This window comes from Aspergillus candidus (assembly GCF_002847045.1).
Source record: "Aspergillus candidus strain CBS 102.13 unplaced genomic scaffold BDW47scaffold_13, whole genome shotgun sequence".
Taxonomy (NCBI): domain Eukaryota; kingdom Fungi; phylum Ascomycota; class Eurotiomycetes; order Eurotiales; family Aspergillaceae; genus Aspergillus; species Aspergillus candidus.
This window is the reverse complement of record NW_020194018.1, coordinates 413,820-441,095: the sequence shown is the minus strand read 5'-3', so window position 1 is coordinate 441,095 and position 27,276 is coordinate 413,820. Positions and strand designations below refer to the sequence as shown.

The 27,276-nt window shown below is 51.0% G+C and overlaps 8 protein-coding genes across 8 annotated transcripts; 6 read left to right on the top strand and 2 right to left on the bottom strand.

Annotated features, from left to right (window-relative positions):
• Positions 1 to 4,361: 4,361 nt before the first annotated feature.
• Positions 4,362 to 6,781, top strand: BDW47DRAFT_103255 (catabolite repressor). Its single transcript, XM_024812030.1, has one exon. It carries the CDS (start codon positions 5,004 to 5,006, stop codon positions 6,288 to 6,290), a length of 1,287 nt encoding a protein of 428 aa, XP_024673563.1. The 5' UTR covers positions 4,362 to 5,003; the 3' UTR covers positions 6,291 to 6,781.
• Positions 6,782 to 8,554: 1,773 nt separating this feature from the next.
• BDW47DRAFT_13800 (uncharacterized protein) lies at positions 8,555 to 9,702 on the top strand. Its single transcript, XM_024818300.1, has one exon. The coding sequence runs from the start codon at positions 8,888 to 8,890 to the stop codon at positions 9,572 to 9,574; it is 687 nt and encodes a 228-aa protein (XP_024673562.1). The 5' UTR covers positions 8,555 to 8,887; the 3' UTR covers positions 9,575 to 9,702.
• An 829-nt stretch (positions 9,703 to 10,531) lies between these two features.
• BDW47DRAFT_103249 (U6 snRNA-associated Sm-like protein LSm1) lies at positions 10,532 to 12,145 on the top strand. Its single transcript, XM_024812029.1, has 4 exons — positions 10,532 to 10,958; positions 11,046 to 11,114; positions 11,209 to 11,324; positions 11,427 to 12,145. Exons 1-4 carry the CDS (start codon positions 10,769 to 10,771, stop codon positions 11,598 to 11,600), a joined length of 549 nt encoding a protein of 182 aa, XP_024673561.1. The 5' UTR covers positions 10,532 to 10,768; the 3' UTR covers positions 11,601 to 12,145.
• A 188-nt stretch (positions 12,146 to 12,333) lies between these two features.
• On the top strand, positions 12,334 to 16,554 carry BDW47DRAFT_130921 (mRNA-binding protein RRP12). Its single transcript, XM_024817202.1, has 3 exons — positions 12,334 to 12,480; positions 12,562 to 14,472; positions 14,528 to 16,554. The coding sequence occupies exons 1-3, from the start codon at positions 12,418 to 12,420 to the stop codon at positions 16,394 to 16,396; spliced, it is 3,843 nt and encodes a 1,280-aa protein (XP_024673560.1). The 5' UTR covers positions 12,334 to 12,417; the 3' UTR covers positions 16,397 to 16,554.
• BDW47DRAFT_13790 (uncharacterized protein) lies at positions 16,555 to 16,891 on the top strand. The gene has a single exon (XM_024818299.1). It carries the CDS (start codon positions 16,663 to 16,665, stop codon positions 16,852 to 16,854), a length of 192 nt encoding a protein of 63 aa, XP_024673559.1. The 5' UTR covers positions 16,555 to 16,662; the 3' UTR covers positions 16,855 to 16,891.
• Positions 16,892 to 17,261: 370 nt separating this feature from the next.
• Positions 17,262 to 19,495, bottom strand: BDW47DRAFT_13788 (transcription factor domain-containing protein). Its single transcript, XM_024818298.1, has 2 exons — positions 17,540 to 19,495; positions 17,262 to 17,481 (listed from the first exon to the last, which is right to left on the bottom strand). Exons 1-2 carry the CDS (start codon positions 19,374 to 19,376, stop codon positions 17,345 to 17,347), a joined length of 1,974 nt encoding a protein of 657 aa, XP_024673558.1. The 5' UTR covers positions 19,377 to 19,495; the 3' UTR covers positions 17,262 to 17,344.
• A 614-nt stretch (positions 19,496 to 20,109) lies between these two features.
• Positions 20,110 to 20,904, top strand: BDW47DRAFT_124538 (2-deoxyribose-5-phosphate aldolase; the record flags this gene model as incomplete). The annotated part of the gene is made up of 1 exon (XM_024816276.1): positions 20,110 to 20,904. The coding sequence occupies one exon, from the start codon at positions 20,110 to 20,112 to the stop codon at positions 20,902 to 20,904; it is 795 nt and encodes a 264-aa protein (XP_024673557.1).
• Positions 20,905 to 22,124: 1,220 nt separating this feature from the next.
• Positions 22,125 to 23,888, bottom strand: BDW47DRAFT_13772 (uncharacterized protein). Its single transcript, XM_024818297.1, has 3 exons — positions 23,329 to 23,888; positions 23,106 to 23,271; positions 22,125 to 23,038 (listed from the first exon to the last, which is right to left on the bottom strand). Exons 1-3 carry the CDS (start codon positions 23,685 to 23,687, stop codon positions 22,538 to 22,540), a joined length of 1,026 nt encoding a protein of 341 aa, XP_024673556.1. The 5' UTR covers positions 23,688 to 23,888; the 3' UTR covers positions 22,125 to 22,537.
• Positions 23,889 to 27,276: the final 3,388 nt, after the last annotated feature.

Sequence of the window (27,276 nt, the reverse complement as noted above, 5' to 3'; positions counted from 1 at the left end):
TGTAAGGAGGGTTATTGCTGTGGCCACAATCTTTATCCTCGTACCCGGATAAGTGTGGAAGATAAGGCTGTGCTGAGCCAGCCAGTCACTAAAGCTCGCCATATTGTGGGGGATATATTCTATGCGGGATATGTCATAACCACACCTCTTCAAACATAAACAACGCCGTGGTCAGCTGATCACTCAATCAATCGAACTAATTACCATATCCTATACCAACCCCTCTATGGTGATCTCAACCGTAACAAGAATAACCAATACACCAGGTTTGAGACCCCTACCCTGCCCCGGCCGGGCGTAACGGAGAAAGGGGGCGAGTACAACCGGTACCTGCGTGCTAACTTACTCCGCCTGGTGTTCCCCATGTATCCCGCACTTTTCCCCCGTAATATGTATCATAGATAACAAGGTACACGTTTCAAGTTTCAACTTTTCCGGGGCACAGCTGAATTAATTGAACTATAGTATTCCGGACCGGCGGTTGAACAAGGAAAGCGACTAACAACCCCACCTTTGATGGAACGGGGGGATGTTATCATCCAGATGATAAGCGCATGTGGTAAACCAGTTTTCTGCGGTCCGGTCCCGGTGAGCGAGATGGACCGCTCGTTGGTAACATGCTGAAGGTGGTGTGTGTGTGTGTGTGTGTGTGTGTGACATGTGTGCTGCGTCTGTATCTGTATGCCTGCCAATGTTATGTAGAGGTTCTCTGCACCCTGCTGCGTGGTACTTTTTTGTTTACCCTTATCTAGACGATCTTATTAGCTGGTGAGCCCCCCTCTTTGCACACCGGGGTTTTCACATCATGGCCATTATCATGATCTTATACGGCTGTATATCAAGCTTACCGCCGGCTAATGTAGGGCGCGAACGATCCAACCTACAATAACTAAGTCACAATGCAATGTCTGCTGATCGCACGGCCCGACTTTATCCTATCAAGATGAATAGAACATCACGATGTATCGCTTGGTCTGAGGCGGGTGGAGACCGCTTTCTCTTCCACTGCACTTTCTCCTCTTCCTTTAATCTATATTTTTCTTCCTTCCGGTTTGGTGATGCTCTTCTTTTGGATAATCCAGATAGCCTTTAAGAAGGTTCCAACTAAGAGGCTTGCCTCGTTCTCTTGTTGAATATTTCAGGGCAGTACGTAATCGTGGAAAAGGGCGGAGTAGATTACGCAACATGTAAGTATAATTATGTACATCGATTGTAAAACACTTTCATCCCGCCTCTATCCTCAACCCAGTAATTGACAAGATGTACAGCAGAGTACACCATGTTAGGGTCATTTGAAGATAATGCCACCAGGGAACACTTGCAATCATTACCTCAGTGGTCTCAAAATAGAGCAATAGTGTTTGATAAATGAATATGTCACCAGGACATCATCACCCCGGTCGCGGACCCTCCATGTTGTTCGTGATCTCCCACTAAACAACTTACTGAGACGGCTTCGTGCATCTTGTCCAGTTTCTTGGATTTTTATTCTCCTCTTTTTTTTTCTAGTTTTATTTATTATTTTGATTTTATTATTAAGATTTTCAGATCCCACCAACCTCATAATATCCCAACTCGTGATATTCCCAACCCCCACGGTCCAGGAAATTGTTGTATCAATGTAGAAGAAATCCAGTGCAACCCTTGCTTGTCTATCAGCGCTAATCCTTTTCATTAAAAGTAAAATTTAAACAAAATAGATCTATATTACCCAGTGTGACTAAAAGAACGATTGTAGAAGGCCCTACAAATATAAATAGAAAGCAAATACAAGGACCTCACAATTATGTGGCGTATCTTTCCCTCCTGCAGTTTGGCTGGGGAACCCTCCCCGATGTCCCGCGTTAGTACCACCCCGGGTAATCATTAGAGGAGATCGTCCATGACTGTAGCGGTGAAACAAGAACAAGGCTGGCTGTGTCCATAGCGAAGCACGGAGAAGGTCGAAGAAGATTTCAGCCGGATTAGTTGGATCGTTGAACGGATGGCTGAAGGAGATAAGGAATTTCCTCCGGGAGAATCTCCGCTGTGGACTACGATGAACCTTATCAGATATTCTAGACTCTCATTATAATATCATATTATCTTAATCTTTATGTTTAAATGTGTAGGATCTCGGGCGTGCTCCGCATGCCCTACTAACAACCTCTTTCATTCCTTCTTTGACCTATGTAGTTGGTAGGAAGAAGCAGAGACAATAACTGTAGAAGGCTGACATTGCCCCGGAGTACTCCGTAGACGAAATGTGGATCTGGGGATTTGCGGAGTTCCAAATCCTTCAGCTTCAGGTTGGTCCGTTTGTCTGCCTTATCTGGTGGGATTCGGATTATTGGATGTTTTCCAAACGGCATCACAGTAACTAGTCTAGACTCAGGCGCGAGGATACCAATGACATCCAATATCCACTTAAATGCGATGGTGGCGGCTATTTACCAGACACAAATTCTCGAGTGACTTCTTATCTCCTACCATGATTTACCCACATCTCCAACTACATAGTCCGATAGTACAGGTAAAGGTGATTATGTCATTTTGTACGCCGATATTACACCGTTGGGAAAATAACCAAGTGATGAACTGACTTGTCCACGTCTTGGCGCCAAAAGATCCAGAGCATCGCCTTCCCCAGGCAAAATGCCCCATATTACCTGATTGGAAAGTCTGGCCTCAAGAAGATTCCCTCTTGGCCTCATTTTTGGACTGTTGACAGGTGGCTGTGACCATGACTCATCCATGGGAACCCTCAGTTGGGCATCTTTCCGGGTTATTTTCGTCAACCTTCCAGCTCAGCCCAGTGGTTACCGCCAAAACGCACATGCAGTTCTCGACCGATGATGATGAAAGATTGAAGTATTGGATCTTTGCTCATCGTATGACTGTCCCTCCTTCTTTTTTCCACCTCCCCCCCAACCACGCCAACGCTACCCTATGATCTACAAGATCCGTCACCCCGGGGAATTTGGGACGTTCATTCGACACACGGCGCTTGGTTATCGACCTTTTGCACTGTCCAACCACCGTTGGGGAGGTTGGTCGATCAGCTGGTCTGGACTGATGTCGAACGAAGCCCATACCCTTTCTCACTGTCTGTCACAGAATTTTGGAGAAGGGACTGGTATTGAGGTGCCGACATCATCATCCCGGATGGTATCATCATTGTGTGGCCAGCTGGGTTTGTGTTCTTACCCCCCCATAATTCAGCTGTCGTCATCCCTTCTTCTTCCCCGCCTCTCCGCCTCGTAGTTCCATGTCATGCTGGCATCAAGAACCAGGAATCAATTCATATGATAATCATAAACATAATAACAATACTAATCAATAAATAGTCCCCATCACATGAGGCCCGGGACGAGTAGCCTCGTCTCTTTGAGCCACCCGCCCAGGGAATCGCGTAATCAAGTCGACCCCATACTATGTTGGCATTAGGTAGTAATATCGACTGCGTTTCCCTGCCAAGGGTGGATAATAATCTCCAGATCATCCGCGATAGCCGGTTATGTGGTCATTACACAGTTTTCTTCATTTTTTATTATTATTTTTTTCCCTAACCTCTTGGCAAGTTGTACGGGACACGCACTTTCTCCAAACCACCATAGCCACTTCTGCAGTTCCAGTTTCTACTCCGTAATCCCTATCAACTCTAGCGTGCCCCACACTTTTTCTTATTTTTACACCTTTTTTTTTTTTTCTGTTTCTTTTTTTTACAACTCGGGTCTGTCCCTTTCCCGGTAGATGGAGGCATTATATTATTCATTTTTAATGAATTTTTTTTTTTTTCTTTTTTTTTTTAATACACCGTGGCCGGAGAGCCACCCGGAAGACGCCCCGAAATTGCCAACAGTCACAGCGGTCACGTCTACCCCGTACTGCTGATATTGGGTTTCGACTCCATACTCCTTGGGCTGGTTTAGGATTCCACCTGTGGAAGGGAGAATAGGAAATAACCAAGGGGTTCACTCTTTGATTCTGTATTTTGAAAAACAACATAAAACACAAGCAGATCATTTTACCACATAGAATCCAAAGAGAAGAAAAAAGAAAAAAGAGAGAAAAAAAATCCCCACTTAGAAACCGACCGGGGGAATCTCCAAGTTGAGCAGCCGATCTAGTCTGAGCACGTTCTTTTTTACTTTTTTTTTTTCTCCCTCTCTTAGTATTGTTACGATTATTTAATACTATTTAATGCTTCATTTTGGCTGTGTTTTTTTGGTTTTTTTTTTTTATTTTTCAATCCCAAATTTCAAATTTCATAACTTATTTTATTTTATTTTATTTTTTTTGCCCCCCCGAGATTCCTCCCCACACAAAGTACCTGGTTTTTTTTCTTTTTCTTTTTCTTTTTTTTTTTTTCTTCTTTTTTTTGCCTTTGATTCCGATAACACCCCCCTCTGTGACTCTGCTCAGTCTTGCACGCGCGCTCTTCTCTCTCTCTCTCTTTTCCTCCCCTCCCCCGAGCTCCATTTCTTCCCTCCTTCCCCCCCTCCTCCATTCTTTTTCTCCTTCATATATATTCCTCTCCCCAGATCGTCTTCTCCAGACTTTTCCTCTTTCCCTTCTCCCCCTTTTACTTCGTGCCTCTTTTGCTCGACTCCGTCTATCTCGACTCGCTATAGCTACCTGACTGGGTTCGTTTTCCGATTCCGGGTTCCCATCGCTACCACACCATCTGCCACATTCCATATCCCTTAAGGATTCTTTCTTAAAATCACTTGCTGCAACCCTTCCTCCAACCGGTAGAATCTATCTCGTCTATACTACTCCTCCACTGGACGATTTCAGAGCTTGCCTGTGATACCCTCGCGATACCTCGACCGCCAAGGCTATCTCCTTCTGGGGTGATATCGGGTGTCGATCACATATCCGATTTAGCTCATCCCCCCCTGCTGTTGCGACAGATCTGCTTTCGCCTCGGTTCTATTTTGCCGAGCGTGTTTCTGCTTAAAAGGCCCGCCCTGTCTCACAGCTCTCTTTTCCTCCGCAATCTTGACTAGGAAGAGCTTCACATGCCGCCACCGCCCTCTCCAGTGGATTTTTCTAATCTACTGAACCCTCAGAATACCATCGCCCACTCCAACCCTACCACCCCTGTGGCTAGCCCCAAAGGCCCTTCCACTCCCTCCAGTGCCCAGTCTAACGCATCAATGGCTTCGTCTGTCGGCCTTCTACCTCCCCTTATGAAGGGTGCTCGTCCGGCCACCGAGGAGGTCCGCCAGGATCTGCCTCGCCCTTACAAGTGCCCCCTCTGTGACCGTGCTTTCCACCGTCTGGAGCATCAGACCAGACACATCCGCACGCATACGGGGGAAAAGCCGCACGCGTGCCAGTTCCCCGGTTGCACGAAGCGCTTCAGTCGCTCCGACGAACTGACCCGCCACTCGAGGATTCACAACAACCCCAACTCGCGGAGGAGTAACAAGGCTCAGCATCTGGCGGCGGCGGCGGCAGCGGCGGCGGCGGGTCAGGACACTGCGATGGCTAATGCAGGCTCGATGATGCCGCCTCCGACCAAGCCCATCACCCGATCCGCCCCCGTGTCGCAGGTCGGCTCGCCGGATGTCTCCCCGCCTCATTCGTACTCCAACTTTGCAGGCCACATGCGGTCGAACCTGGGCCCGTACCCTCGCAGTAACGACCGGGCTTCGTCGGGCATGGATATCAACCTCCTGGCTACTGCTGCGTCTCAGGTCGAGCGTGACGAGCACTTCGGGTTCCAGGCCGGGCCCCGCGGCCCCCCGCTGTTCGGCTCTCGCCACCAGAGCAACGGCCGTCTGCCGTCGCTGTCCGCCTATGCTATCTCGCACAGCATGAGCCGCTCGCACTCGCATGAGGACGAGGACCCGTACGCGTCGCACCGCATCAAACGCTCGAGGCCCAACTCTCCCAACTCGACCGCTCCCTCCTCCCCCACCTTCTCCCACGACTCCCTCTCGCCGACTCCGGACCACACTCCGTTGGCCACTCCGGCTCACTCGCCACGGTTAAGGCCGCAAGGGGCCACCGACCTGCACCTGCCGTCGATCCGTCACCTGTCGCTGCACCATACTCCTGCTCTGGCTCCGATGGAACCTCAGCCGGAGGGTCCCAACTACTACAGCCCGAATCAAGGCCACGTTGGTCCCACGATCAGCGACATCATGTCTCGGTCCGACGGCACGCAACGCAAGCTGCCGGTGCCTCAGGTTCCCAAAGTGGCCGTTCAGGACATGCTGAACCCGGTCAATGGTTTTACGACGGTCTCTTCGTCGACCAACAACTCGGTTGCGGGTGGTGATCTGGCGGAGCGGTTCTGATCAGCCCGCGTCTCCGTACCCATCTAAGATCAACTTCGATTTCACGCGCGCCACGAAACGAATAGACCATGTGCATTTACAGTGTTGTTTTTTTTTTTATTCTCTTCGCTTCTTCCCCCCTTTTCTTTACTTCTGTGGGCATCCTTGGTGTCAGGATTTGATTCGATTTATTTTTTAACTTCATGTTTGATTGCTGGAATACATTTTGCGAGGCGTCTCCGAATATAGACGGATGGACTTTTTTCCTTTTCTCTTTGGCTACACTCTCCCTTCTTCCACTTTTCCTCCACTTTTCCCCTCTGTGACCAGTTCAGCTCTTCAGCCCCTTCGATATGTTTACCAAAAAGCACTGGCTACGGCCATTAATTTCATATCCCCCCCATTTGTCACCTACTATTTTCTTTGGCCTGAATTATTATTATACAAATAGACCCTCTAGCAGGATACGGATACGGATACGGATAACGGAATACAAGAAAAGTTGATTATCATTAAACCAGTTCTACATGAATAGAGTAGTAGTATTTGATGATGGAATCACAATCTTCACAATCACATGTGAAACCAGGCACCTAGTCCCTGAATCCTTCGATAGATAATCATAATCCAGCACGGAGTAGTTAGCTAACTATGGGGTAAGCCCTTCACATGCCGCCGATCTCCCCCCCTCTCTTCCCGGGGAATCAACCATGAAAAAAACAGGGAGCTTGCGAGCTGTACTAGAGCAGTTAACTCGGCCCAGATCCGAGGAAGGGGGGAAAACTTGAAAGGGGGATGGATTGACAAGTCGGGGTACGCCGATACCAATTTTCCAATTGGGTTTTGTAGCGCTATCTATAGTGCCGTATCTACTCCCTACCTAGGTACTTAGTCTACCCTGGGATATTCGAATGATGGGCCGATCCCGTCTAGCCGGCTGATTGTTCTGCCCTGTCTGGGATTTTATCTCCGGTCCTACGTACGTGCTGGAGTGAGTTATCTAACCGAGGTAAAAAATTTTCAGATAATGAAAAGTACGTGCATCGCATGATGTTCATTGTCAGTGTCATATATTATATCATGATATGATATAATCTGATATAATATAATATAATACATATTATACCGGGGAAATACAGGGGAGCTTGCACTGGGTTGTCTCTACTCAGGTAAAGTAGGTAGTACCTAGCTACTACTTGGTTAAGCTATGTTATGCGGTTCGGAAGATCTCGATGTGATTTGATTATGCACGGATTGCATGATCGTCTTGGTTGATATCATTAGTACCACCTTGGGTAGGTGTGATGGTATGATTCTCAACCTCTAACAGGGAGGTAGATAGATAGATTGATAGATAGGTGGTTGTGTATTTGAAACATGCATGATTGACTCTTGATTTTCTTCTCCTTTCTTTCTCGCTTTGCATGTGTGTTTTGCTCGTGCTTGTGTGTAGTGAGGTTTTTAGGGCATGTGGATTGTACTTTTGTTGGTATACTGTATAGACTGGATCGGAGTTGTTCATTGACGAAGAGGTAGGATACCTAGGTAGGAGAATAGGCCGATCGGCAGTTGTCACTGGGATAAATAATCACTATTTTGGTGTTGGAATTGATTTTCTTTAGCAGTGATTAGTAGACAGATGAGGTTATATTCTGGTGTGGCTTATAGACTTGATATAGGTTTGCTTGCTTGCTTCATGATCAACCCTTGTAACCGTTCTATCACACTGATAGAGTCTACTGTCATGACATTAACATCAATCTAGTCAGTCCCTGGTAAACAGCCCTATTGGACTACATGAGCAGCTAAATCAGCAGCCAGAGCTAGGTACATTCACGATGTCCCTCATTCCTCCTGTCCTGCATCGACTGATATCCACAGCCCAATCAAGTTGGATTGTCCATACACTGCCGCGATATGCCTGTCAGCGTGCTATTTCTGTATCGATCTTACATACCACACTACTTTTTTGTTTATTGTCCCAAGTAGACAAAGTAGATGAAAAATGCACCGCGTGGAGTGAAATATTGACATGAAATAGAATAGAGTAGGTAGAATAGTTAGAGAAGAAGAACACGTCTCGCTGAACGTGGCACCAGTCGCTTTGTTGGAAGAAGCAAATACTAAAGTACCTTTGAAATACTAAGGAATAAAAATAAGTAGAGCCGCAGTCGGGAATAAGACGAAGAGTCACACACAGCCTTTTCCTCTTGGTTGTCTTGGTCTTGAACCAATCTGATTGAATTATGGCTGATGAATTTGTTTCTCTTCACTGTCTTCACCATCTTAGACGATTGTCGCATAATCGGATTCCTCAAGTCAAAGGAAAGGTAATGATAGATAATGATCGATTGCCCCGCGCCGATCGCCCTAACCCCATCGCTTACCCCATGTTTGAAGATTCGATTCGATGATGCGGTCGCACGGTGTCTAGACATTTCCCATCCTTCAGACCCGGCTTCATCGACTAAATCTGTTGTTTCAGCAGTATCGCTTGACATAAACCTCCATCGCATCGGTCACTGATTCGGGCTGTGGGTTAGGGGGTAGATATCGACAACGCTCGCACGTCGTTGACATCGCCCCTGTCTCTCTCTCTCTCTCCCTCTCTCCCCGCCATGCCGCCTCTAACGGCCGTTCCATCGCTAGCAAGCGATAACACCACTTCGGCATCGTCATCCTCCTCATCCCGCCTATCCCTAGACACAGGATGGGCATCAGGACTCGTCCACCACTCCATCCTCGAAGACGACGGAACAGGCGCGCTCATAGTCCCCCCTCCCACCCGCCCTATCCAAGCCCCCCCTCACGATCACAACCACCACCATGCCCCCAATCAACATACATACATCTGCCTCTTCCACATCCTCAACTGCCACCAAACCTTCACCGAACCCGACCACTGGCGAACCCACGTGCAAAGCCACTTCCGCACGCACGAGCCTCCCAGCACAGCGCGCTGTCCCCTCTGTCCCCGCGAGCGCTTCGTCGACTCCCCCGACCGCAAAGCGTGGGACGCCATGCTGGACCATGTGGATACCGTGCACTACCAGGCCGGTCAGACGCTCGCGGGCAGTCGGCCGGATTTCGAGCTGATGCAGTACCTTTATGGGTTAAGGATTATCAGCGTTGATCAGTTTAAGGTTATGCAGCTGCCGCCGCCGCCGGAGAGTCCGGCTTATCATCGCTCGTTGGAGACTGTGAGGGCGAGTATTGGGTCGGCGAATGAGCCGTTCTGTGCGCCTTATAGTCGACGACGGGAGCGGAGGATGAGGGGGCAGAGGCGGGGGGTGGGGGTTGCTTGATTTTTTGTGTCTTGGTGGTTTGAGGGGTTTGAGGCGAGTGGTGATGACTGTTGTGGATTTGCTGTAAAGCGTGGCATGTTCAATTATTTGTTTCATTGTGACTGCTACCATGACTGTCATTTCGGGTTTTGTTTTTTGTTGTAAAGTACTTCTCAAGCGCTGTCACATCTTGTTGATGTTTTGCTTGTTCATGTTTTGATAACACAGAACAAGCCAAAGAACAGGCTTCTTTGTACCAGCCATGCGTGACGTTGAAATCATTGTTTGATAGTTGCTCTGTAGCAAAGGAATTAATCCTTGAATATCGAGAGATGATGATGATCCAGGGACAAGGGAAGAAGGCAGACTGGCGCTTCACAGCGAAGACTTTTCTTACCCAGCAAGGAGCGAACCGCCGTAGACTGTTTGACCTATAGCATCAATCCCCGGTACCAGGGAGAGCATGCATGACAGAGACCGGTGAGGACCTGTTTGGATACATCTCATCTCATCTCTGACTCCCTCGTATCCAACTGCCTTGCACAGTGTTAAATGTTCTTCTGGCAATTGGATGACGCCGATGTCAGACAAGCAACTTTCGCAGCCTTGCATGGCGTAATGGTGGTGTCAGTAGACTTGTTCGTTCTGTCTAATGGACATTTTATTCAATTTGTGTACCAGAGATTGGTCATTGTGCAAATCAATATGTGGTGCTGATATATATATGTGGGTGGTAGCCAATCTCGTCAGAATATCCGAGATGTCCTTTGCTGCCATTTGGCCATTTTTGGCAAGACTGACGCAAGTGAAGTAAGCAATAGTTCGTGGAAAAACCAAGTAATGGGCTGTTCATTACATTTTATCTTGGAGTTGATCTTGATATTCAATCTTGATTCAGTTGTATACTCCGAACCTTTAGTCCACCATCATCCCTTCGGGACAGGGCGACAAACAGGACAAACACCGTCCTCCCACCACACCTGGTCGCAGCTCAAGTTCGCTCGAGTGATATCAGCTGCCTTCCTTTCCTCCGCACAACAAGTCTCTCATTGCAGACCCTCCCTCGCAGAATGACAGTGGCTATACCACTTGAATTACACAAATAATCGATCCGAAGATAATCACCCGAACCGACGCCGCAAACTCGTCGCACGACATTAGAATAATCGTCGATTTCCCCGACCTCTCCAACCCACCCTCGACCTCAATCCAACAATGGAGCGCCTCTCAATTAACGACCCCCCATCCGGTGGCCAGCAAGGAATCCCCCCGCCGGGATTATCGCAGCAGCAGCAGCAGCAGCAGCAGAACCAATCCCTCGGCCCCATGACGCAAACGCAGGGTCCCCCGCAGTTACCACCGCAGATGTTCACGACCGCTGCCCAGCTACTCGATTTGACAGACAGTATGTTGCCATGTCTTGCCTTGCCATTGTCTCTTTGACGCCTTCGCTTTCTTTTTGTAGAGGATCTTGGCTGATAATATTGACTAGAGAAACTCGTCCTTGTTCTCCGCGATGGGAGGAAACTGATCGGCGTGTTGCGGAGTTGGGATCAATTCGGTAGGAGACTGCCACACACCCACGCGCATTTGAATTGAAAAAGGAATGTGAATAATGGTCGGGTTTCTAACGCGAGTCTCTCTGCCCCGCACAGCCAACCTTGTTCTTCAAGATACCGTTGAGCGATTGTACGCTGGGAATCTCTACGCTGATATCCCGAGGGGGATTTTCCTTGTGAGAGGGGAGAATGTGTTGTTACTTGGTGAAATTGTAAGGGATTCTTTTCTTCTTCCGATGATATTCCCGTCGCATTCTCTTGGTTTTGTCGCGTTTTAGAACTACCTCTTGGCTTGTGTGTGCTGACTCCTCCAGGATCTCGACAGGGAAGATGAACTCCCCACTACCGTCCAACGGGCTTCCTTCCAGGAAGTGTTTGAGCTTAAGCAAAAGGAAGAAGAACGCCGCAAAGGCAACGACAAGAAACGACACGGCAAACTTCGGGGCCTCGGTTTCGAGGCCGAGCATAGCGGGGAGATTTTGTTCTAGATGGAACATTCAGAATCCCCTTTCTTTAGCCCCCATCGTGTTTGGGGGGCATCATAAGCAGCGGGGCAACATCTACTCGTGACCCAGAATTCTATACGTCTCGACAGATTCAACGCTCTGGGCGTGCCCCCTCGACGGTCGCCAGCTCGTTCTGGCTCTCCTTCATGCGATAAGTTGCCAAGGAGAAATACTCAATAGATCTAGGGGGAGAAGGTGAGGTACCAAGGCAGCGCGCCTAGAGTGTGATGGGTTTGGCCATCGAACCGGGCAGTACGAAAATCCGATCAAGGAGTAAGGAGGATGAGTGATGTTCACGAGTCACGGAGGTAATGAGGGTGAATCTGTTGGAGTATAAGAAAGATCAATCATGCTTGACGATGTTTATGCCTCGATATCGAGTTCTTCTTTATTCTTATTTTTCTTTTATTCGGGCATATCCCACCTAGCTTGGTTAGTCGGGGCATACCCAAGGTGGGAGGAGATAGCGCGTGTGTGGTAGAATATACTACACAACAGACTATAACCACACTCTTAAAACAAAAGCACATATTCATACGACCGCAAACAATCGAATATCCTTGACAGAAGGAGTATACTGAAGTCGAATGGTAGTTACTCCGTAGTAAATGGTTATCGCTATCGATAGGCGCGCCAAGACCGCCCGCCGTACCTTTTCCGTTTTTTTTTTTCTTCAACCACTAAAAAATTCCTCCGCATCCAAACCACCGCTTGACTTCCTTCTCCTTCAACTACTTTCCTCTTCTCTCCCAATCCTCGTCGATTGTTCTCCTAGGCCTGTCGGTCGATCTGTTTCATCATGTCGACGCTGGCGGAGAAGCTTGAGAAGATCAAGTCCCCCAAACTGCAGAATCAGCACCATGTAAGTTCACATCAACCCAACATCAAATCGTCTGGCGTCAGTGGGGAGCCCGTGGTTAACAGCGCTTTTTCGATGGTAAAGACGGCGGTGGTGCTCTCTGCAGTGGAGGACACGCTTCGCGATCAAAAAGCCGATTTTTCTGCGACCGCATACTTCGCAGCCTTACTCGCCCTGCTCTCCCAGTCGCTTTCCGCTGAGCAGGGCATCGTCAGCAAGGACCTGGCCACCTCCGTGGTCTACCTGCTCGACATCGTCACCGCTTATGTCCCCGCTCCCATCCTCCGCTCCAAATTCTCGCAGATCCTCACCAGTCTCGCGCCCGCGCTTTCCCTGCCCGAGGTTGACGCTCCGCTCCTGCGACCTTCCATCGGCTGTCTCGAATCGCTGCTCATCGCCCAAGATGCCGCTGCGTGGAATCTGCCGCACACCCAGATCGGTCCCCGGCGGGCCATCGCGGGCCTGCTCAGTTTGGCCGTCGACCACCGGCCCAAGGTGCGCAAGAGGGCGCAGGATTCCCTGATCGCGGTGCTCCGGGCCCCGCCCCCGAGCCCGTCGCTCGATCACCCCGCTGCCGATATGTGCGCAGAGACCGGCCTGCGCACGCTGGGCGATAGCATCGCTGCGGCGGCGAAGCAAAAGCGAGGTCGCCACGACCAGCAAGGCCGAGAGAATCACGATCCTCTGGTCATCCACTCTCTGCAGCTAGTGAAGACGGTCGCGACCGCATCGGGAGGCTGGCCCAGCAAGAAGATCGAGCCCTTGTGCGAGCTACTGATGAACGCTTCCCGGTCCACCAACGAGTATATCACGATGGGTGCCTTTGAGGTCTTCGAGGTGATCTTTTCCAGCATGGCCAACGAGTTCTCCTCGTCGAAACTCCCCCGTCTGTTGGACGCGATCTCGGAATTGAAGCCCGCGCAGAACGATTCGCAGCTCTTGCCGCCGTGGATTGCTGTCTTGTCCCGCGGATACGATGTCTCCGCTCAGGTTGCCCCCGAGGATACTTTCGAGAAGCTCCCGGCTCTGTTCGACCTGATTTCGGGTTATCTGACTTCGCCGTCGAGCAACATCCGCGTGTCGGCGTCGGAATGCCTGGTCTCGTTCCTGGCCAACTGCATCCCGAACAGCGTGATCATCGAGCCGTCGATCTACGACGAGAAGACCCTGGAGAAGCTGGCCAAGGCCGCGACGGGTCTCCTGTCGGTGAAGTACCAGACCGCATGGATGGAAGTGTTCAATGTCTGCTCGGCCGCGTTCGACTGCTTCAAGTGGCGGGCGAGCCCCTTCCTGGAGGACATTGTCCGGATTGTGGGAGAACTCCGCACTAACGAGTCGTTCCACGGGAAGAAGGAGGCCGACCAGGTTCTCGGCAGTGCGGTTGAGGCTATGGGTCCGGCGGCGGTTCTGGAAATCCTGCCTCTGAACATCATCGATCAGAAGGCCGGCCAGCCTGGCCGCGTGTGGTTCCTCCCCATTCTTCGGGACCATGTCACCAACACGAACTTGGGCCATTTCCGCTCTGAGCTTGTTCCTCTGAGTGAATCTTTGTACCAGAAGAGGACGGACTACGCCTCTGCGGAGAAGACGGTCGAGGCGAAGATCTTCGAGACCCTCGTCCAGCAGACGTGGTCCATTCTTCCGGGGTACTGCGAGCTGCCCTTGGATCTGGTGGAGAGCTTTGACCAGTCCTTTGCTGAGCTCCTCTCCAACGTTCTCTATAAACAGACGGATCTCCGTGTGGAGATCTGCAAGGCCCTGCAGAACTTGGTGGATTCGAACCAGGCCATCTTGTCGGTGGAGTCAGAAGGTGACGACCTGATCCTTCAGCGGAGAATCACCAAGAAGGCGGCCAAGAAGAACCTCGCCCACCTTTCCTCGTTCGCGAGTAACTTGCTTGCGGTGTTGTTCAACGTATACAGCCAGACGTTGCCCCACTACCGAGGCTACATCCTCCAGTGTATCAACTCTTACCTGAGCATCACCCCGGAGAAGGTTAGTAGATTCGAGTTGCTCTCGCTATGACGTGTCTTTTTAACCATGTGTCTAGGAACTGAACGAAACATTCACCCGCGTTACTTCTATGCTCGAGTCGTCCGTGGCCTCCGAGCAGGAGACCGCAAGCAAGCAAGGTGGCCACCAGCAGGGTGGATCCGGCAACAAGATGCCGCCGACTTCTCACACTCTCATTGACTTGGTTATTGCCATGTCGATCTACCTCCCTCGGACGAGCTTTGCGAGCCTCTTCGCTATGGCCGCGAACATCCTGAACGGCATCACCGGCGACCAGCAGCTGATCAAGAAGGCCTACAAGCTAATCCCCCGCCTGGCTTCGACAGAAACCGGGGCCGAGGCCCTGGTGGAACGGAGCTCGGAGCTCCAGACTCTTATCCTGTCGACTGCAGACAAGACCCCGGCATCTGCGCGCCGAGACCGCATGCTCGCCATCGACGAACTGGTCACATACCTTCCCACCTCTGACTTGCATTTCATTCCCTCCATCCTCTCCGAGGTGGTCCTCGGATGCAAGGAGAGTAACGAGAAGGCCCGGACCGCCTCTTTCGACCTTCTCGTCCACCTCGCGAAGAGGACGGCCGATGAGGAGCGCAACCCCGCCGGCACCAAGATCCGCAACTCGCTGGTGCCCCATATGCCCGATGACGCCCCGGATGCCCCGGCCACCATCGACGAGTTCTTCACCATGGTCTCGGCCGGTCTGGCGGGTAGCTCACCCCACATGGTCGCCGCGTCGGTGACGGCGCTGTCGCGACTGTTCTTCGACTTCCACAAGCAGCTCCAACCCAATGTGCAATCCGACCTTGTGCAGACCGTAGAGTTGTTCCTCACTAGCAACAACCGCGAAATCGTCCGCTCTGTCCTCGGCTTCGCCAAGGTGGCCGTCGTCGTCCTGCCGGACGATCTTCTCCGCCCCCGCCTGGCCACTATGGTTCCCAACCTCATGGTCTGGAGCAAGGAGCACAAGGGCCGCCTGCGCAGCAAGGTCAAGGGTATCCTGGACCGACTGATGCGTCGCTTCGGCGCCGCCGCCATCGAAGAGGTCGTCGGCGACGAGGACCGCAAACTGGTCACCAACATCCGCAAGCTGCGCGAACGCCGCAAGAAGAAGAAGGCCGGCGAGAACGACGAAGACGAGGACGAAGACAACGCCAAGAACAAGACTGCCGCCGCCCCCAGCGACGGCAAGGCCTTCTCCAACGCCTTCGACAAAGCCGTCTACGACGACTCCGACCTCTCGGGCTCCGACCTGGGCTCCGACGACGACGCCAGCGAGATCGAGATCGACGCAGAGGGCACCATGCGCGCCAACAAAGGCGCCAACGCCGCAGGCCGCGGCAAGCCCGGCAAGAAGCCCAGACAGCAGAGCGGAAACGAGCAGTACATCCGCGAGATGTCGCCCGAGGACAACCCGCTCGATCTGCTGGCCCCCGACGCCCTGGCGCACATCTCCACGACGAAGCCCAGCGTGCGCTTCCTCAACACGGGCCCCGGCTCGCGCCGCAAGCACGCCGCCAAGTACGGCCCCGACGGCCGTCTTCTCCTGGGCGACGACGACGCAGACGCAGGCGCAGCCGGCCTGGACGGCGAGGCTGGCGCCGGCGAAAGCGGCATCAATGCCTACGTCGCGGCTGTTAGCGGCCCCGACGCCGTGCGCCGCGGCCAGCGTGGAAAGTACAAGATGGGCCAGTCCCAGCAGAAGAGGAACGCCGGCGGTGACGACATGGACATTGACGATGGCGGCAACGACGCCGATGCCAGGAAGAGGCCCTCCGATGGTGGCCGCCGCGGACTGGGTGCGCCTAAGGTCCACGGAGCGAGCAGTAGCAACAGCCGGATCCAGAAGCGACGGAATCCCAGAGGTCGCGGTGGGGGTTTCCGTGGACAGAGGGGGAGAAGGTAAACTTGATGACCGAAAAACGGGTTTCTTCTGTGTTCGAATCCATATTTCCATATGATTGTCAGATCAGACGGATCAAATCGCCATCAGAGTCTACTGGAAGAGTGGAAGGTACCGTACGGACGGTATTGTATTGAATGGAATGGAATGAAATGAAATGATCAATACTGGTGGGGGATTTACCCTAGCACATATTTTCATGATTTATGGGGTGAAGTTCTTTCTTTTTTTTTCTTCATTGAGTTGTGAAGAGTGACTTCTAAATATCTATGAGAGCGACCATATGCACAAACAAACACGACCATGTCCTCCACGGCAAGCAAAGGAAGGATGTTCCAATTCTATGTTCTCTGGTAGTAGATGTCAACTACGAAGTACGATATCTATCTAGATCTCTATCCATTTTATGTCTTTTTATAATTTGCTTCGACTATCTGTTTTCTCTTCTTTTCCTGGTTTGATTTGGTATCATATACCCTCTTTTTTCTTTTTTCTATCATCAAAACATGTATATCTTTTTTTTTGTTTTTGCTTGTGATTTTTTTTCTAATAGACCTGTCAATCAATTCCACTTTCTCGTGTGGTTCAATTCAGTTTGTGTTTGTACGATGAGATCTTGCTCCTTTCCTATAGTGTATGCATATGCACACAAACATTAGCCCCACACCTACCTACCTACCTTTCTACCGAGTAAAAAATCTGCAGCCATGTTGACGAGAACCGTTTGCTTCTGGCTCACTGCGGTAAAGAGTAATCAGCGAGGGATTTTCTGGGATAGACATCTTGGACTATTTAACGCACACCACGAATACTCCAGATACATTCACTGCATTAAGCGATATACGGATCTGGGTGATAATTTCTGCAACGCAAAGCTAACATGCAACAGCCCTATGCCAATGACAATGATCCCCTAGCTGGTCACCGTATGTCTGAATGATCCATAGTTGGTTATCGTATGTCTGGCCATTGAGCCAGACTGTCGATTCCCCAGATCCAAGCCTGTTCTTGCCCAAAGCCAGTGCCCAGACTGACTAGATCAGGGAAAAGAGGCTCGAGAGGGCCATCCGCATTGTCGCCGGAGAGCACTACACGTGGAACATTAGATAAGGTACTGATAGCTAAGCATAAATGAGAAACACCTGCCTTGGTCAAAGTCATAGAGGGCCTGGGACATGGCCGGATCTTCTATATAGTCAACCGTTGGGTCTGCGCCCATGCTCCCTTCGAGATGAGTCGTATGGTAATCAGGCATGTTCTCGGTCACTTGTTGTCGATCCACATTACTGTCCATGTCGGCACCTTGGCTTGGCAGTGGTGCTGCTTCGGCTTCCGAGAATGTGATGTCTTTGTATTCTTTTTCCAGGACCAACTTGGTCAAGCGCTTGAGGATGTCCAAGCCCTGGGCAGCAAGAGCCGATCGTGACCCTGACCTGAGACGCGCCTGAATGCTCATCAGTTGGCGCAGACCGATTTTGGATAGGTAGGACTGCGGGGAAAGAGGCTCGATGCTGCTCAAGATACAGAGCGTCAGGCCAGCTGTGAAGGTATGGATGCCGAGAAATGACGCTGCATAGGTGTCGGCGGCGAGAGAAAAGATGTGAGTCGTTCCAAGCTCGGAAGTCTTCAGGGCCGCGTCTCGACAAGCCCGCATGGACAGCTGGAGAGGGTCTTGAGTCGGATTATTCGTCGTGCGGTCGATCTCGTTGTCTGCTCGACGGACCATTTTGTACGCGATCAGCGGGCGGTGGACTAAGATCCGAGCGTTCTCGTAGGCGAGCTTGAGAGAAAGCGCCTGGAGCTGGTAGATGTGATTCTCAAAGTTGGGGCCAGAAGCGCCAATGTCCCGGTCCATCTCTTCGACAGAGCCATACGATGAAGTAGAAGAGGCGGTAGGCGTGTCGAGGCGCAACAGATCAGGTATCTCTGCATTCCATCTTTGCAGCCGAATATCCAAGTCAGATACTTTCCGAATGAGACTCTGTAGGCTAGATAAGCCGCCTGGCCTGCCAGATATACCCCCGTGGAACCCGAGACCATAGAGGCCCGTAAGGACGTCTTTGATGAGTCTCGACAGCTTGGACATCAAATACTTATAGCTTAGAAGATTGGCTGGACACTGGTGTGTCGAATCAAAAGTCGCAGGCGACTGGCCAGTAGAGGACCTGGCCAACGGATTCAACAATTCAACATCGCAGTCCGAGTCCTTGATCCCATGAGGGTAGCCGTACGACATGGAGCAAAATGTTTCGATCTCATATATGGCCCACCAACAGCGTTTTCGAGTCTCGTACTGTCGATGCATCTCTGTGGACGTAGACCCTCTGCTGGGCATCTTACGATGCAAATCCAGGGCCTGTGCGATTCGCAAACCGCAGCCGCACACGGGCCAAGCGAGTTCGGGGTTGCCGTGGAAGAGATAATAGGTCCCGAGCAACACACAGGTCTGCACTGCCTCCAGGGACCCGAGAGAGATGATGTCCAGTAGATGGGCTTGGACTGTTGACAAAATCTTCTCTTCGAAAGCCGTTGGGTCAACGTTGTGCGCCTGCAGCAGATGGCGCCGGTGCGCGCCAGTATATCGCAGTGCAATACCGATGACCACCAGGAAAGTGCCAATGAACCCGGGATTCGGGTAGACACTTATCAACTCCTCGACAGGATAATCGTACATCTGCTGCCAAGTCCGCCGGAAGTCGTCCTGTTGGAAGATAAGCATGAACCAATGAACCCGATCAAAGTACGTGTCAACCAGCAACGCTGCCACTTCGCGCGAGGGAAACAGTGAGACTAGCTCAGATAGTTGGGCGCGGTTTGCTTGTAGCCGTGGGTTTGAGGCAGGCAGGCGCCTCGCCTTTCTTCCGATCGAATTATTGTTTCTTGGTCCAGAGTTCTCCGGCCGGGGTTGTCTCTGACCACCTGGCAAGGCCGTTGTCATCGACATGTCTGGCGTAGTGGCGTCGTGGAAGTGGAATGCCTCCATGGGGCTTCAGCAGTGGATAACCACCGAGGGCTGGGGCTCATCAATGCTGACCTCTTCTACTAGGGACATGGTCGAACTAGACCATGGTTGGTCGGCGAGGCCTGGTTCGCCATCCTTTCCGTCGGGTGTCTCCAGTTGACATGCTGCAGAACCTGGTTGTCCAGATGACGTCCGGTTGCGTCCTCTGCTGCGATTCTCCTCACCACCAGCTTGTGGCATCTGGACCGCCCTCCACCGATCATATGGGCCACTTTGGCAGTCCACCCCGGCTCGGACACACAAAGTGCAGGGGCGTTGGATGTCGCACTACATAGTCAGCGACGGGCGATCTGCAGGAAGTATCTATCCATCCAAGGGCCCACCTTGAGTTTCTGGTGACGACAGCGCTTGCATGCACTGCCTACCTTCGTCCGCTTTTTCTTCGGAGCCATTATTAGTTCTGTGTGATTGAAGTCAGAAGTGAAGAGCGAGGCCCAACAACTCTTCCGACCCATCGGGGAAAAGTGGAGATTCTTGCAGATAAGCTCCGGTGGAACCCCTACCTTATAAAGTAATTTATCCGGTTACCGGTATGTTGCTGTAGATGAGCTCAATGACATGGACAGTTTAAATACTGAAAGACGCAAGGAATCCCATCTCGTGTTCCCAAACATCAACTCAGGTGCAAGAGTGACCACACATATTCTCATACATCTGCCTACCATCCTACCCAATTCTTCTGTCAATCCGCAAAATGGCATCCCGGAACACCATCAAAGTGTCTCTGCCTCAACTGGCCAAGATGATCGACCATTCTCTCCTCCACCCTACCATGACTGACAACGACATCCGGGCGGGCCTCCAAATCGCCCGGGATCATCATGTTGCAACGGCCTGCGTGAAGCCTTACCTCATCCCTCTCGCCAAACAGGAACTCGCCGGCAGCGACGTTCTCGTATGCCCCGTGATAGGGTTTCCTCACGGCAACAGCACAACCGAAATCAAGGTTGCCGAAGCCACCGCTGCTGCACAAGCTGGCGGCGCAGAGATCGACATGGTAGTCAACATCGGAAAGGTCCTCGGCGGCGACTGGGGGTACGTGTCCGATGAGATTCGCCGGATCAACGAGGCGGTTACGGCGCACCAGGCGATCCTCAAGGTCATTTTCGAAAATGACTACTTGCAACCGGAGCATATCGCTCGTCTCTGTGAGATCTGCACCCAGCTCGGTGTTGCCTTTGTGAAGACCTCGACGGGGTACGGTTTTGTGAAACAGTCGGACGGCTCCTACAACTACAAGGGCGCTACTATCAGGGATTTGAAATTGATGCGTGCAAAGTCTGGCGAAAAGGTCCAAGTCAAGGCCGCTGGAGGCGTTCGTACTTTGGACGACCTGTTGCATGTCATGAGCCTTGGCGTGACTCGTATTGGGGCCACAGCGACGGTGGCTATCCTTGAGGATGCAAAGAAGAGGGGGATCGGGAACGACCCTGTTGAGGTTTCTTTCAAGCCGATGAAGGAAGATGGAGAGACAGTGGTTACTGAGTGAGATTCTCTACAGTGCCTCTCGATCATGATATGTTGGAACCGACAGGGGGCTTTGTCATTGAGCAGACAAGGCAAGAGCTCAGGTAGCCGATACTTTTTGCGTTCTGGTCGGACTCTCTGCCAGTCTCAAATGCAAAGTTCAACAACCCAAAATACTGGTTGGCCATTATTAGACTTCTGAGCCTAGATTGTTTGCGAATTCTACATCGTGGACAGTGTTCGTTACCGCTCCCTTGGTGTTGATACTCATGAGGACTTCCCACTATCGTTGTATAAGTAGTGAGCAAATCCCAAGTCAAGTCTCTGAAAGCCGCGCCGGATTCTCCTGTTTTTTTGCAATTGGATCAACATGAATGACAGTAATCAGCTTCACTGTTCGATATCATCCTGGCCTATAATCGTTGAAAACCCTATTCTGAAGAGCAATGGAGACGTCGGAGCAATGGCTGTCCTTCCTAATTTGATCTTCTTCTCGATTCGCTCCACGAACATACCCGTCTTGTCTTCCTTTGGCCATAATCAACAAGAAAGGAAGTGACGGCGTGGAAATCGAGCAGGAATGGGTGAGTGTAGTAGGGTCACCCAGCTCACCCCGCCTCAAGTACCTGGCACGTAGGTAGGTAGGTAGGTAGGTAGGAAGCTCAGTCAAGCATTATCACTTACATACGAAGTACTTCTTCACCGTACTGGCTACTCTGTACTGCAGTGCAGTCCTATATGACTACCTAGGTAGGTAGATAGATATGCAATTATCTCAGGAAGTGGGTGAAGATAATCTCCTAGGATTGTACTTATTACTCTGTATATCGACCAGGGTAAAGTGTAGATATAGATAGATCACATCAGAAAGTTAAATCCGGTAGACTAAAATAAAAACAGATATTACAAATGGATTTTTTTTTTCTCTCGTTTATTATATTACTAAAATTAAGTAAGAACAAGGTTACCGATTGGAAAGAAAAGTAAAATGTTTAGCTTCATTTGCTTCTTTGCTTGCTTGCTTTGTTTATCTCTTACTTTTTTTTCCCTTGCTTCGTTTCTTCCTTTCTTCTTCCTTTTCTTTCTCTTGCTTTCCTACTTCCGTGTGTCACTGCGTTTCGTTTTCAGTTTCTCAAGACAGAGAGAGAGGAAACTGACTCCAGGATTGTTATTATTATTATTACTATTTTGTTTTTTTTTGAAAGAGTACTGTTGAATCCACCCGGGTATCAATTCTTGCGCTAGAAATACAGTACACTGTGTCTCTCTATCTATTCAAGGCCAAGGACGACAGCCGTGACTGATGGATGGACGAGGGTGACTTTGTTCCCTCCTACCATGCTCGGCGACACGATCTGAAAGAAATAGAAGACATGCAGGAAAACAGAATAAGAACCAACGCCGTTACAACCGCCAGCAAGAACTCCTATACGAACTGAGGAAACCCAACCGATGCGATGAGCAAATTCGGATTGGTCGAAGCAGATGAAACACGCTCTGGAAATCATTCCGCGTATCGAAATATAGTGGTATCATGTCGGCATTAAAGATGAAAGGAGATATGTATGGATGCAAGGGCTCGCGCTGCTAAAAACGAAGAACGGGAGAGAACGGAAAGCTGTACAAAACGCGGACGGAGCGCGAGGTTCATCCGGTCAACGCCGCCGTTTGCGGGCCCTGCGAAGCCAAGTTTGCCACCATCGACAGACACCTAGCACCGCCGCGCGTCCGTCATCTTTCCGTTCTGTCCCGTCCGGGTTGCCGAGAACCATCGCGAAGATCCAGAAAAAGGCGGCGGTCCATGCGAGGAGGAGAAAGGCGATGGAGAGGAGGGACGACAGCAGGAGGACTGCGATCAGACCGCCGACGGAGTAGGACGCACAGGAATCTGCTTTCGATTGCCGATCGAGGTTGTTGTATGCGGACTGGGGCCGGGAGGACCGTTGCGGCGACTTTCGCATACGCACCAAGCGTTCGTGGATATGTAACTGGGGCACCAGCAGGTCACAGAGCTGGGCGCGAAAGGTCGTTGCGCGAAAGTATGGGATGCAGGAACAGAGACGGAGCGGCGAGACGAGGATGACGAAGAACAGGCCGAAGAGCGTATAGATGCATGCCGCGAACGAGAAGATCGGGACCGGGGCGGACAGTCGAAGCTGGACGATTGACAAACTACGGTTAGCGAGCGAACATCGAGGACAGACAGCCGGGGGGGGGCCTTACCAGCATCAGGAGGGCGTCCTGGTTGTCATCCGCGAGAGAGTCCTCATCGCGAATTACCCGCTTGTGCGCGCGAAACGCAGTCGACGGATGATTGTCGCTCGACAGGTGTGAGGAATGGTCGGTCATGCTTCCACGAAGACGCTCTTCCTTGCGCATGGCTCCGCTGCTAGACGAATCCCCAGTCAGCATGGAACCATTCTCCAAACAGGGCGAGGTTACAAACGTCACGGGAACCGCCGCGGGCTGCGCGAAATCCGGGTATACCGTCTCCACCGGACCCTGAGCCGGGTAAGGGCCGTCGGCGGAAGCGCGACCAGAATGCTTAGCGAAGGAAGGGTCCCACATGTCGGAAGTATAATCGTGGGACTGGGGGGTTCGAAACCGGTCGGAATCCGACGGACGGGGGGCGATTGCCCCGTGCTGCTGCTGCTGTTGCTGCTGGTTGCGCGGGGATGACGACGATTCGCAGGGCAAGTGAGCCGCAGGGGGAGTAGGGGGAATCGAGGGGCGGTTATCGGCTGTCACAAGGTGGCCATGATCCTGGTAGTAGGCAGGAGAATATGACATCTCGGGCGGGCCCATGGCTGGCAGCGGAGCAGGAAGAGGAAGGAGCAATCAGAGAGATAAGGTGGGCCAAAACAAGGGCACACAGCGACAGGGCGGGTGTATCCCCCTTCAACCAGAGCGGCGAACGACACCCACGGTGGTACAGAGACGAACACAGAAGCCCACGGAGAGAAGTTCACTGCATGGCTTCTGATGCAAGGGGCACACACGCCCGGGAGAAAGAAGGGGAGGGAGGGGGAGGAGGGGAAGGGAAAAGATAGACAAGTCGACAAGGCCACAGCAAGGCGGAGGGACGAAGCAGAAAAAGGGGGGTAGTAGTAGTCGTAGTCAAAGCGGAATGGGAGGAAATGGAATGGGGAGGAGAGGAGGCGGGAGAGGAGCGGAGGGAAGGAGACCAGGAAGACTTATAAGAGGGCCATGAGACACAAAAAAGCCCAGAAAGGTTGCAGCGGAGACCCAAGAAAGGGCATCAAAGCCCAAGAGAGAAAAAAAAGGGTTGGTTGTCTTGGGGGAGAACGAAAGCTGCAGCGGAAGGCCGCTTTTTTTGCCTGCCAAGAGAAGCCCAGATGCCGAGATCTTGGCATGGTCAACATCAAAGGCGTCTCACTCGTCCGTGGTCTTGGGAGATCCCGTCGTAATTCAAATCAAGGACACGATGGGAGGATTCAACCAGAGAAAGGAGAGACCGATGAGAAAGACCCATGGCTTGGATTGACCACAGTCCGATACATGATGACAGATATTGGAAGAGGAGGTGGAGAGTCTTCAGGCTTGTAAGTGGAAGGGAAGATAGGAAACGGGATCAAATTCGCGATGATGAATCACTGATTCCCCTCCGGCCGCAAATGGTCATCGTCCCATACGGTACGGTATCGTCATCCGCCACTCTTTTCGCATCAAACCCCGTCTATTCTCTAGCAAAACACATGGTAATACCAATACTACACTCCGACCTGACCTTACCGTCCGCCAAGATGCCAAGAGTCTGCGGGGGTTTCCCTTCGCCAGGTGGGCGATGTGATTGGTCTCTCCGGCCAGGGAAACCCGTCCGGGATCCGCATTCGGACACTTGGATGGACGCCTTGGCAGTATTACAATCGCTATCCTGTTAGTCACGGTACGACCGATGAAGGGTCTAGTGCTGACCCCAGGGAATCCAATGGCGAAGATCCCTCTACATTGTTCAGACTTGCATGTTTGGGAATGACTGAGAAAGACTAATGGAGACCCCGAGGAGATGTTCTCTCCGTCGTTTGCTCTCCTCTCCGACACCCGCCCAGAGAAGTTGCCCAGCCCGCCGAGAGATTGGCAACCGCTCCATCGGCCTGTTGTCCTCGCGTCTGGGCTTGGGGCTGCTGCGTGTCTCCGAATCACCGAGGAGACAAGAAAGGGATTCATCTATCAATTAGGTAATAGAGATTCACCTGGTGGCTTTTGGCTTTACGGTATGTGGCATCCCTCCTACCTAGCTCATCAGAATCGATGCATCCCGCCCTCAATACTGGCCCCAGATCTGGGATACGACCGATCCCCCATACAAATATCATCAGTTCCAGAAAACCACCCGCAAGGCTGAATCGGTGATGAACCGTCACCAGAACTCTACCTGACGAGATTGATCGACTGGTCAGGGTCAGGGGGCCCCCACCCCCGTCTTCGAAAGAGGATGAAACATGCTCCTCTCAGTCGGGGGACCCAATCTATTATTGCCTTCCCGCTCAGACTGGCATGTGGTTTCCATGACGTGGAGATTCGCAGACCAAGCCCAGCATTCTTGTCCCTGATTGAGCAGGACGGACTCTGGCCGTTTCGTAAAGCTCACGTCTCGGCAGTCATTTGCCGTTGGCTCAATAATATCTCGCTACCGACCCCAGGCTGGCTTGGCCGGGTCGGCCTGCCTCCTGCCGAGGTCTTGGACAGGCCCTCGAATTTAGATCCGTCATTCTTGGCTAGGACGGGTTGCTGTGCTGTTTAGGACAAGTTCACGACGCTCCTTCGTCCAAGGGATGGCGCGGCAGGACTAAGGTGACGTGCTTGCGTCGATCGACTCCTTTGTGACATTGTGGATATCCTGTTGGAGATGACACGGTCGCTAGGCGGTAGTCATAAGGTAGCGCCACTCTGTACGGACGTGGGCTCGGGTGATTCTCTTGAACTTGTTTTTATTTCCATTAATCGATAACTATTGTTCTATCTGTATATACGTGAGTATATGCCACTATATATCTGTTCAGCCCAAATAGCATGATGGAGGTATAACATGGAGGTCCGTGACCATGGCAGATGAACTGTCAACTCGGGTCTAAATTCGTCTACTGCCGTGCCTCTTTCTGTCGGGTGCATAAGGTAGATATCTAGTGCACTGTCGGACCACAACCCAACCAGTCAATGATCAACCTGTAGCAGGCTACTTAGGTAGGTACCTAAGGTAGGTATTAAGATACAAAATAGGCGAGTTTGAGTATGGAGTATATGGCGGTGTAGCCCGTGTGTGTGTGCATGAAAAAGCCACGATGGATGATATATCTGCAGGACAGCCACTGACTGGTCTTTTGATCTTCCTGATCAACCGTCATGCATTGGCCAGGTATCCTGATCTGCTAGGCTTAGTATTCTCTATCAGAACTTTTTTTTCACTTTATTCTTTTTTTTCAAATTTATTTATTTTCTTCTTATTCTACCATATATGCTATCTCTGTGCGCTATAGGTGAGACACACCTTAGCACTCCATATGAAAGGCGATAATTAATCCACAACTGTGCCATCAGTTATCACCATGAATCAAATTCTCTACCACCAAAGGAGGCTGATATCAACATACAGCCAATCTTTTCTTTCCCCGACCTATGTAAGTCACGAGTAATAGTAGGTAGTACGCAACCTTCCGATCTCGCACATTCCAACCACGCTGTCAACGTCGGAGGAGCGTCAGCCGACGCAAAGACCAGCCGCAGGAAGTCAGGAACAAGAACACTGATAGACCAAGTCCGGAGGGACAACACGTCACTGTGGGGTGTCTAGTCATAGCTTAGGGATATCGGGTGGGCTTGCATGGGCGATTTGATGAAAAAATGGTGCATAACAATGGCCTCGTCGGTGTTCTCTCGGTTAGCTGGTATCCCTTCGTTGAGTGATTCCGAGGACATATATATATATACACAATGGGGGTGTATATGACTTTTGCACATAGTGAGGTTATATAGGTATAATTGATTTTGCTTTGTTTTGTTTTGTTTTGTTTTTCACTACGCTGCTCTTCTATTCCTTCCAGCGCAGCAATCTGTGATCATAAAACTCCATATGTTCCCCCACACAATGGGATTGTCAAGAAGAGCTTACTCACAGTGGGAAGAGTTGCCTTCCTACATGATGTTATCAATATAGCATTCTTCAGATTATGGGCCGTGCGCTGGATTACTCCAAACTGTTTATTATTCCTCTTGTTCCCCCTCTCCACTCCTTCCGTACCTTGTGCCTATCTGTGGCTCCATCACAGTAAGTCAATGAGAGAGTTTCTATACTGTGAGAGCATCTTCTGCAAAAATTTCAAGTTTGTTTACTTTCCCAGATGGAATGACACCTAGTTCAAGTACATGTGTTTTT

What these genes read in the sequence shown, in the direction of transcription:
- BDW47DRAFT_103255 (XM_024812030.1), top strand. Translation starts at nt 5,004, where the DNA reads ATGCCGCCACCGCCCTCTCCAGTGGATTTTTCTAATCTACTGAACCCT.
- BDW47DRAFT_13800 (XM_024818300.1), top strand. Translation starts at nt 8,888, where the DNA reads ATGCCGCCTCTAACGGCCGTTCCATCGCTAGCAAGCGATAACACCACT.
- BDW47DRAFT_103249 (XM_024812029.1), top strand. Translation starts at nt 10,769, where the DNA reads ATGGAGCGCCTCTCAATTAACGACCCCCCATCCGGTGGCCAGCAAGGA. An exon ending in GCTACTCGATTTGACAGACA is followed by an intron (nt 10,959 to 11,045) that starts GTATGTTGCCAT and finishes AATATTGACTAG; the next exon opens with AGAAACTCGTCCTTGTTCTC. An exon ending in GCGGAGTTGGGATCAATTCG is followed by an intron (nt 11,115 to 11,208) that starts GTAGGAGACTGC and finishes TGCCCCGCACAG; the next exon opens with CCAACCTTGTTCTTCAAGAT.
- BDW47DRAFT_130921 (XM_024817202.1), top strand. Translation starts at nt 12,418, where the DNA reads ATGTCGACGCTGGCGGAGAAGCTTGAGAAGATCAAGTCCCCCAAACTG. An exon ending in AACTGCAGAATCAGCACCAT is followed by an intron (nt 12,481 to 12,561) that starts GTAAGTTCACAT and finishes TCGATGGTAAAG; the next exon opens with ACGGCGGTGGTGCTCTCTGC. An exon ending in TGAGCATCACCCCGGAGAAG is followed by an intron (nt 14,473 to 14,527) that starts GTTAGTAGATTC and finishes CCATGTGTCTAG; the next exon opens with GAACTGAACGAAACATTCAC.
- BDW47DRAFT_13790 (XM_024818299.1), top strand. Translation starts at nt 16,663, where the DNA reads ATGAGAGCGACCATATGCACAAACAAACACGACCATGTCCTCCACGGC.
- BDW47DRAFT_13788 (XM_024818298.1), bottom strand. Translation starts at nt 19,376, where the DNA reads ATGGAGGCATTCCACTTCCACGACGCCACTACGCCAGACATGTCGATG. An exon ending in CCTCTATGACTTTGACCAAG is followed by an intron (nt 17,482 to 17,539) that starts GCAGGTGTTTCT and finishes TTCCACGTGTAG; the next exon opens with TGCTCTCCGGCGACAATGCG.
- BDW47DRAFT_13772 (XM_024818297.1), bottom strand. Translation starts at nt 23,687, where the DNA reads ATGGGCCCGCCCGAGATGTCATATTCTCCTGCCTACTACCAGGATCAT. An exon ending in CCCGCGGCGGTTCCCGTGAC is followed by an intron (nt 23,272 to 23,328) that starts GTTTGTAACCTC and finishes GGATTCGTCTAG; the next exon opens with CAGCGGAGCCATGCGCAAGG. An exon ending in AGGACGCCCTCCTGATGCTG is followed by an intron (nt 23,039 to 23,105) that starts GTAAGGCCCCCC and finishes TCAATCGTCCAG; the next exon opens with CTTCGACTGTCCGCCCCGGT.